Below are 10,540 nucleotides of genomic sequence, written 5' to 3' on the forward strand. Positions count from 1 at the left end.
GTTGGAATGGGATTGAGGGGTTCTGAAAGAAGTGAAGTAAAGGAATGGGGATGAAACAGAGTGAGAGAAAGGCAGTGTGAGTGAGTAAAGAGAGCTGAAAAAGGGTGGAAAAAGGAAAGTGAGTGTGAGACAATGGGAATACAATATAAATTACACAATACAAACTTTAGAATAACTTGTACAATATGTTACATAGTTTATTTTTGCTGTTCTCAGAATATATTGAATTTCACTAAAAACAGTGAGTTCAAACTATTCATCATATGACAGCGGGGGAAAAAACACAATCTAAAAGATTGTGTGTAAAAAAAACATATAAACTTACAAATCACATATTTACACTGATCTTTAATTCACTTACTTTTCCTTGAGGCCAAATAGTAGATGGTGAAGGTCCTTTTCATAGGAAAATAATCTGCTGTTCTCTAAAACTTCCATTTCATCGACTTTCTATAAAAAAAGCTCTGAGAACATCTGAAATATGTCTCAATTTTTTCATTTCCTCCTTGTGTTAAGTTATAACTCTTTGCTCATTCCTACCCTATTCCTTACGGCCAAATAGCGTCAGATATATCAGTCTATTTTCAAATTTCTCAAATCAAACTCTGAAATGTCCGTTTACCCGATGTTTTGAAAGAAAAGCTCATACAACATTTTCACAATGTTTAACTATTCATATTCCCATCTCTGGATCACTCATGTTCAAAATTTCCTATAATACTGATATCACTTACTATGAGATCCACTTACAGTACCTATATGAGAACTGGATTTTTTATATTATGTTCATCACTTTTACACACAATATAATTTTAAATAGCAGAATAACTTTTATTAACTGCTCCCGTCTTCATAGGCCAATTACCTTTAGTTAAATTTTGATTCTAAAACACTATGTAAGAAGTTATTTAAGTCAAAAGGCAAACGTTGTTTGAAAGTTAAATGAGTATCATTACAGAAAGACCAACCTTTTCAACATTTTAAATAAGCTGTATAATGCCCTGATGTTGTTGAAGGACCGTCATGATAAATAATAGCTACAGTTATAAAGGTTCTTCCTGAAATTGATAACTGAGAAGCCACAAAATTTTTAATAGAAGTTGTGAATTTAGTTTTATCAGGTCTACATCGTTGAAACATTAAAATGACATACTGTCCATAAGTTTGTATAAATAATGTGGACAGCATTGGACACTTACATTGAGAACAAACCATTTTATGATCAGCTGCTTTAACTAGATTATTAAAAGACACTGATTTGCAGTCTGGTAAAGTCAAATATATAAATCTTTCAGTGTCTATTCTAGTACTACTTGATAAACTACAATTGTTGCAGTCATGCTGCCATTGATAAGAAAGCCTAAAAATATTTTCTACATCTACACCTTCATCTTCCAATACACCAAACATATACATTAAACATTCCTGACAATCCTGCTGAATATTTTGTGAATTTTCTTCTGACCTGAACATATGTCTAAAAGATTTTAAGTTTCTGAAACACTTTCTATTTTTGCTCTATCACTGCTACATTTCTGAAACACAGGATTCAATAAACCGCAGAATCTTTGATCCCGATTTTCAACAATCTGTTCTTGTAAAGTTTTAAGAAAAAAAACAACATTAACCACCACATTAGCATAGCAGTTGACACCAGAACTGTTATGCTAAACTGAAATCCAACAACATCTTCAACAGAATCCTTTTTCTTTCTGCTTACAATTACAGTTTCATCTACTTTTTATCTTTTTGCTACTACCTCACTGCAATTATTCTCATTTCTTCTTTTTCGGCCTACCACACGTTTTTCAAACAGAGGATATTGAGGCAAATGTGGAGCATACTCTCTTCTTAACCTATTGTATTCTTTAACACAATCTAGATCTGCACAAATCTTTGTCTCATCACACTCAATCAAGTACAATCCTGATAAAGTTCTGACTCGTGATAATGCCACATATGCCATACCCTCTTTAAACACAGATCTTCCAATGTTCACCAAAGCACTATCTACACTTAAACCTTGACATTTATGAATTGTCACCGCATATGCCAAACAAACAGGAAACTGTTTTTGGCGAACCATTAAGTCTTTTACAAGCAAAAATCTAGCAGGACAACGATTGATTTGTTGTACTTGCTCAATGCCATCAAATTTAATGTTTAAAAATTCAATTCCATCTCTATTTCTGTAATTCACAAAATCAACAATATGACCTATTGCTCCATTTCCCTGACCTCTTTCAACATTTAAATTCCTTCTCAAAATGATACGACAATTTAAACACACATTCATAGTCTTTTCAAAACCTGCTGTTTTAGAAATACTCTTCTCTAATGAATCCAATTTAGTTTTCAAATTTTCTGACAAAATAATAGTTGCACCCATATGCTCTATTTTATCTATTGCTTCCAGTTTCACAATCTCTTAATTTTCTAACTTTTACATTTTGTTGTTGAAAATGGAACATTCTTGCAGAGTTGGCATCAAACATATCCCAGATTTCTTCTCAGTAATTTTCTTAAAAATATTCTCTGGAAGAATGTTTTCATTTTGATACAAATTTGAAATTAATCGAGCATGTAAAGCTTCTTTCCCATGCTCACTTACTTTTCCGATTCTTACATATTGTAGAATATTTTTATAATCTTCATCCTTTGCCTGTCGCATATTTTGAAGCAGTTCTGCATATTTGAAATTTAACCATATATTAACATTTCCAATGCTTCCGAGGGACTTCCTGGTATCTTCATGCGTGAGCATTTTAAACACTGGTTGTCCTTTTACTGGAGTCAACTGCAGTAGATCTCCCAAAACAATTGTAGCAGGCGCGGGAAGGATAGGCAATACGCTGATTCTAGTAGTTCTAGGCTTTATTTTGGTATAGAGTGAATCTGAGCTTTTCTTTCTCGTGCTTTGTGAAAGCCTTGGGGAACGGCTCCTCGCTGCTTTCCGGATGCCTGAGTCTGTGGAGGCTGCTCTACGTCCTCGGTCGGGTGTCCGCCGAGGAAGGTCTCCGTCGGTTTCCGTGATGCCCGTCAGTTACCGGAACAGGGAAATAAAAGGCAAAAACGGTGTATCAGTACCCGTTCTATATCGCGGATTACAGGGAGGGGAGTGAGGGACCAAACACATGTGAGGCACTCTGTAGCTAACTGCCGAGGTGAAGGGTTTTGTGCTCGGGGTAGGGGAAAACACCAGGAAGAAGGGGACCCCGGGTTTAGTCCGACGTTACTATTTTACGAGTGACCCAACCCTTTAGCTTGTCACGCACCTGGTTAAGCCATACACCTCCCCCGGGTGTATGGCTGGGCGGCTCGTGGTGTCGGTGGCCTCCTGGCGTCTCTTCCTTAACGTCCTCCGCTTCGTCCCTCTGCTGTCTCTCCTCAGACCCGGTCTTCCTTCGCACCGCTCCGCTTCCGTCTTCTTTCTCGTCTCTCCGTTCTTTCTCCGCATATACGTTCTTCCTTTGCTCCGCTCCGCTTCCGTCTTCCTCCTCGTCTCCTTCCTCACTCTGGGTGAACAACCACACCCTTGATTCGTCCATTCCGGCATAAGAGGTCTCCGTGTCCTGACGAGACTCCTCCCATTCCGAGTTCCATTCAGAATTAAAGGGCCACTGTGTGGATTGCGTGTCTACCTCTGTTTCAACGTTCTGTAGAGAGGAAGAGGTAGTGTTTATCATTTGTCTACTTGCATATCCTTCATAGTCATTTCTTCGTGCCGACCCCGCTGTGTTACACACCTCCCCCTCCGGACACTCACGATCGGGGAGTGGATGACGGGATAGGAAATCCGCCCCAACATTCTCACAGCCCTTGCGGTGGTGTATAGAAAAGGAGTATGGTTGCAGTGAGAGGAACCAACGCAAAACTCTTGCATTATTAGCTTTATTGCGTGCCATCCAGAGTAAGGGAGCGTGATCTGTAAACAGTTCAAAACGCCGGCCTTCCAGGTAATATGCCAGTTTTTCAATGGCCCATTTAATTGCAAGACATTCTTTTTCGACAGTTGCATATTTTAACTCACTAGGGAACAACTTCCGGCTGACATATAAAATTGGGTGATCGAGGCCATCCTGACCAATTTGGGAGAGCACTGCCCCAATCCCGTAGTCCGAAGCATCAGTGTGTAATGAGAACGGGCGAGAGAAATCAGGGGAAGCCAAAACCGGTGTAGAGGTAATCACGGACTTCAGGACTCTAAATGCTTCCTGCATCGGTACGGTGGGACGTACCGGCGAAGATGCTCGCCCAGCGTTTTTCAGAGCGTCAGTTAGAGGGGCGGCAATGTCCGCAAACTGTGGGATAAAGCGTCTGTAGTAGCCCACAAGTCCCAAAAAAGAACGCAATTCCCGTCTTGTGGATGGGAATGGAGTGTCAGCAATGGCCCTAACTTTCTCAATTTGAGGTTCTATTAAGCCATGTCCCAAAACATATCCAAGGTATTTAACTTTATGGAAAGCTAGCTTGCATTTCTTGGCGTTGACAGTGAGGCCAGCCTTCCTAAGCGCTTTCAAAACCACAGACAGGTGTCGGAGATGAGACTGCCAATCTGGACTGTAAATTACAATGTCATCCAGGTAAGACGATGTAAAATCCGACAACCCCGCGAGGACAGTGTTCATCAGGCGCTGAAATGTAGCAGGCGCCCCATGAAGGCCAAATGGAAGCACCATAAATTCAAAATGACCCTCCTCTGTTGAGAATGCTGTTTTTTTGATGTCTTCAGGGCGTAGAGGCACCTGCCAATACCCTTTTGTCAAGTCGAGGGTAGAAATGTATTTGGCCTGGCCCAGTCGCTCAATTAACTCGTCCACTCTAGGGATGGGATATGCGTCGAAGAGTGAAATGTCATTAAGAGCCCGAAAGTCCATGCAAAACCTTCTACTGCCATCGGGTTTAGGGACCATTACAATGGGACTAGACCAATCGCTTTTCGATGGGCGGATGACCCCCAATCGCAGCATTTCGTCTACTTCTGCTTTAATCGCAGCTCTTCTGGCTTCGGGGACTCTGTAGGGTTTAATCCTAACCTTTTTGTTGGGTGGTGTGTCAATACAATGTTCCGCTAGGGAGGTTCTCCCAGGCCTGTTGGAAAAAACATCCCCATAAAGTTCCAAAGTCTCCCTCAGCTCTTCCTGTTGTTGGGCCTTCAGTTCCTCATTATGAACAAGCATGTCAATAGTTGAGCCCTCTAATCCTGGTGTAGTAGCCACATGGATGTCCGCAGGAGGAGGACCTAACCACTTTTTCAGCAAATTTATATGATAAGACTGCTGTTTCCGTGGGGTCACCTGCAATTTATAACTAGTATTCCCAATGACCCCCACCACTTTAAAGGGACCCATCCACTCCGCCTTGAATTTATGGGATGAGGACGGAAGAAGAACCAAAGCCCAGTCCCCGATATTAAGGCGCCTCCATTTTTTCCCTTTATCGTAAATAGTCCGCTGCCTATGCTGACTAAGCTCAAGATGGTCCAACGCCAATTCCCTCAGTTTTCCCAATTTAGCCTTCAGGTCCCTGGCGTACTCAAGAGTAGTTTTCGCCTCCTCTGCCTGTTCATTAATCCAGGCATCCCGGGTCATTTCCAGCAGTGAGCGAGGTTGTCGGCCATAAAGCATTTCAAAAGCTGACACGCCCAGACTACTCTGTTTCTGCGCCCTGATGGCGTATAGCGCTAAAGGTAACATCCGATCCCAATCATCCCCACTAACCTCCATCATTTTACGAAGGGTGGATTTTAGGGTCCGGTTGTAACGTTCCACCAGTCCGTCCGTCTGCGGATGGTAAACTGAGGTACGGATCTGGTGGACGTTCAACGTGTCACATATTTCTTTCATTAATTTTGAAACAAATGGCGTGCCCTGGTCGGTCAAAATCTCCTTCGGGAAGCCAACCCTACTGAACAACTCAATCATTTTGTCTCCGACCTGTATGGAATTGGCCACAGACAACGGAAAAGCTTCGGGGAACCGCGTGGCATAGTCAACAACAACCAAAATGTGTTGGAACCCCTTTTTAGTTTTAGGCAGCGGTCCGATAAGGTCCATGCCGACCCTCTCAAAAGGCTTGCCAATGACCGGTAACGGTTGTAAAGGTACTGCCTGTGGTCTAACCATATTCATCTTTTGGCAAATCTCACAGGACCTGCAGTAAGCTTCGGTATCTTTATAAATACCGGGCCAAAAAAATTGCCTGAGGATATTTTGAGTTGTTTTCTCGGCGCCGGAGTGACCGGCGACGAGATGGCTGTGAGCAAAGAAAAGGACCTGCTCTCTGAATGAGACAGGCACCAATAATTGAGCGGGTTCCCCCTCTCCACCTATTCTATACAACAGGTCATCATCGATAATGAACCCTGGAAAATTTTTTGCGTTTTCTGCTCTCTGATGTGCTTGTTCCCACGCGTTGAACAGAGTGGGATCACTGATTTGCGCAAATTTAAAGCTTCTATCCATAACCCAAGGATCATGTGTCAGGAGCGAGTTCACTGTCTGTGTACGTGCACCTGAAGAGCCAAAACCATTAGAGCCTCTTTCAGTGTCTTCCAGCTGGTGGAGTACTTCCAGCCTAGTCTCAGCTATACACTCACAAATTAATTGCGCCACTCTATCCCCTTTACTCACTTGGAAGGCTTCTGTACCAAAATTAAACAGGAGGATTACAACGTTACCTCTATAATCCTCGTCAATAACGCCAGCCCCAACGTCAATAAAATGCTTTGCTGCTAGCCCTGATCGTGGAGCTATTCTACCATAGCACCCGGGAGGGACTGCAATTTGTAGGTCAGTTTTGACTAGGGAATTTCCCTTGGCGGGTACCACATAATCATATGCACTGTAGAGGTCATAACCAGCTGCTTTTGCAGAACCTTTAGTGGGGGACGTCGCGTTTTTAGTCTACTTCACAACTTGGAGGCTAGGTATAAGCGGACGTTCCATTGGGGTATTACCCTCCTCCCCTGTGTGGCACACTGTTTTTAGTTTATCCTTAAACATGTTCAGGAAACTAGGGTTATCTGTCCCAATTATTAGGTCTTCGGGTAGGTTAGACATTACTCCTACTCGTACAGTTTGTGGGGGCCCCCCAGTCTGTTCAATTCGATGTCAGCAATGGGGTAGGGCCGGATATCCCCATGAACACATTTGATGTTTACTATCCCCTGGGAAACATATTGTCCTGTTCTGACATAGGGAGTTTGGACTACCGACTGTCGGCAGCCCGAATCTAATAAAGCTGATAATAAGTGACCATTGACTTTCACACTTACTCTAAAAGATCCTCCCATTTCCGCGGAAAATAGCACAGCCCTGGGGAGGTACCCGACCTCCATTGGTTCTTCCTCATTCCTTTTCTTTGAACACATCCGGGCAATGTGTCCCCATTGACCACAGTCGAAACATTGTGGCCCTGTATTGGCCGTGTTCTCAGTCCTCCATGTACGGGGACGTGTAGTGTCTCTTCCTCGTACAACCGTTTTCTCAGGTCGTACTACTCCCTTTCTTTCCATCTCAAACGGGAAATTTTTAGGTTGAGCCCGGGTAAATGATGAGGCCATCTCTACTGCTTGTGTGGTGGTTAAATTGTTATGTTGGCGAAGCCACTTTTGAGTAGCGTAGGGAAGAGCCTCAAGAAATTGTTCCAAGTATATTCGGTCAAGTATTTCTTCTTTCGTGCTGGTAGTGGGTGTTAGCCATTTGTCTGCAGCCATTTTTAATCTCACGAATAAAGTTTTGGGATTTTCGCCTACAGATCCTCTCTCTTTTCTGAATTTTAGGCGATATGCCTCGGGATCTAACCCTAAATGATCTAGAATTATTTTTTTGATTTCGACATAGGTGGTGTCTCCTCTTGGATTTGCTACTTGGTAAGCAGCCTGGGCTTCTCCGCCTAAGAGAGGTGCCAAAAAGAATGGCCATTTTGCGACTGGCCAGCCACAGGCCCTTGCATCTCTCTCGAAATTTAATAGAAATGCGTCGGGGTCTTCTCCGTTTCTATACTTTTGCAGAGAGACGGCCGGCGCCCCATGGGTTAGGGTTCTTTCCGTTGTCCCACCCCTCTGTACCGGGTCCACCCAGGGTTGTTTCTCTTCAATGGCTTTCTTTAGTATCTCTCTATTGGCTTGTGCAGATACTAGATGTTGTTCTAACACCCACTCAATTCGTCCTTGACCCTTTACTAATTGTTCTACAACTGTCTCCATCTTGACTCCGCAGATGGTGCCTATGCCCGCATTCTCCACCACTGTAGCAGGCGCGGGAAGGATAGGCAATACGCTGATTCTAGTAGTTCTAGGCTTTATTTTGGTATAGAGTGAATCTGAGCTTTTCTTTCTCGTGCTTCGTGAAAGCCTTGGGGAACGGCTCCTCGCTGCTTTCCGGATGCCTGAGTCTGTGGAGGCTGCTCTACGTCCTCGGTCGGGTGTCCGCCGAGGAAGGTCTCCGTCGGTTTCCGTGATGCCCGTCAGATACTGGAACAGGGAAATAAAAGGCAAAAGCGGTGTATCAGTACCCGTTCTATATCGCGGATTACAGGGAAGGGAGTGAGGGACCAAACACAAGTGAGGCACTCTGTAGCTAACTGCCGAGGTGAAGGGTTTTGTGCTCGGGGTAGGGGAAAACACCAGGAAGAAGGGGACCCCGGGTTTAGTCCGACGTTACTATTTTACGAGTGACCCAACCCTTTAGCTTGTCACGCACCTGGTTAAGCCATACACCTCCCCCGGGTGTATGGCTGGGCGGCTCGTGGTGTCGGTGGCCTCCTGGCGTCTCTTCCTTAACGTCCTCCGCTTCGTCCCTCTGCTGTCTCTCCTCAGACCCGGTCTTCCTTCGCACCGCTCCGCTTCTGTCTTCTTTCTCGTCTCTCCGTTCTTTCTCCGCATATACGTTCTTCCTTTGATCCGCTCCGCTTCCGTCTTCCTCCTCGTCTCCTTCCTCGCTCTGGGTGAACAAGCACACCCTTGATTCGTCCATTCCGGCATAAGAGGTCTCCGTGTCCTGACGAGACTCCTCCCATTCCGAGTTCCATTCAGAATTAAAGGGCCACTGTGTGGATTGCGTGTCTACCTCTGTTTCAACGTTCTGTGGAGAGGAAGAGGTAGTGTTTATCATTTGTCTACTTGCATATCCTTTATAGTCATTTCTTCGTGCCGACCCCGCTGTGTTACAACAATAATGTGTTTTCCTCCAAATAACACATCATACTCTGTTCTAAGAATTTCTTGCATTCTCAAATGTACAAAAGCAAGCATTAGATTTAAGACCATGCTTACTTCATCAATGATAAGAAGTTTCATTTTCTTCAGGACTCTGGAAACTTCAGAACATGCATCTCCAGATAGCTTGTTGTAATGCACTTTATTATCATGCTCAACTGGCAGCATCAGTGAACGATGTAGAGTAATTCCTTTAATGTTATGTGCTGCCAGTCCAGTTGGAGTGGTTACAACACAAGACAGCGGTGATTCAGTCCTTTTCTGCAGATAAGTTGCAATGGCTTTAATCAGAAAACTTTTCCTGTTCCCGCTTCTCCACTTACGTACAGTCGGACAGGCTTAAATGATGTACATGAGCACTCTTTTTTCTCATGTCTGAATCCATGTTCAATCTGCTCTGTGACTTCGTCATAAATCTTTTTCTGCTCAACGTTTAGTTGCTTTACCAAATCTTTTAAGTTAACTACATCCTCTTGAGCTTGTTCCTTAGCTCTTTCTACCTCATCCATGGCAGTTGCAGCTTCATTTTGGATAATTGGCCCTCCTAGTGGATCCTGACTCAATGAAGTAGAACTCTGACTGTCTTGAGAACTGTCTCTAGCAATCTCTTCAGCAATTGTGACTTCTTGCTCTATTTCTTCGTTCAACATTTGCAGATGATTTGGAAAAACAGGACATTCTATGGTATCCTTGGTTGCATTAAAAGAGTCTTCATAACAGAGAAAATCTCCAAGTTGTTCCTCTTCTGTACGCCATAGCTTAAAGAGTTGCAAAAGAGCTAAATAGTAAAATTCTCTTTTGTCTTGAGATTCGCAACTCAATTTTTGATGATAATCAAATGGGCTTTTCTCTGCTTCACTAGACATCCTTCATACCCAATGACAGCATATTTTCCATTATTGATATCTTTTGTGATGTTTCTCTTATAACTATAGTTTTGCAGAACTTCATACAAACAAGTGTTCTCAAAGTGAGTACTTCTATTTGGATAGTATGTATCCAACATGTTTGTCTTCAAAATATCTGTACTGTTTGGTTCTTTCTCCGCCAAATATTCAATTTCTTGTACAGATTTCAAAACTCGGTTTCGTGTTGCAGCAAGACCTAGACTCACCCAAATGATTGTTCTTGATTTGGCATAGAGACTTGCTGATGATAACCAATCAGAACATTCATATGCTCCAATTCTCGATGGGACAACATCTTCAGACTGAAACTGTATAATTTTTTACTTATACTCTTTTCATGTAAAATGTCCTCCCACATTTCCTTCAGTTCTGTCTTTTCTTTTTTTTTAATGTAAGAAGTCACATATCTAGC

At 43.1% G+C, this 10,540-nt stretch overlaps 1 protein-coding gene across 1 annotated transcript; it reads right to left on the reverse strand.

Moving 5' to 3' along the window:
- Positions 1-3,221: 3,221 nt before the first annotated feature.
- Positions 3,222-8,209, reverse strand: LOC147668179 (uncharacterized). Its single transcript, XM_086948723.1, has 2 exons — positions 7,277-8,209; positions 3,222-3,656 (listed from the first exon to the last, which is right to left on the reverse strand). Exons 1-2 carry the CDS (start codon positions 8,207-8,209, stop codon positions 3,222-3,224), a joined length of 1,368 nt encoding a protein of 455 aa, XP_086804849.1.
- Positions 8,210-10,540: the final 2,331 nt, after the last annotated feature.

This window comes from Lissotriton vulgaris, unplaced genomic scaffold (genome assembly GCF_964263255.1).
Source record: "Lissotriton vulgaris unplaced genomic scaffold, aLisVul1.2 SCAFFOLD_8780, whole genome shotgun sequence".
NCBI classification, from domain to species: Eukaryota; Metazoa; Chordata; class Amphibia; order Caudata; family Salamandridae; genus Lissotriton; species Lissotriton vulgaris.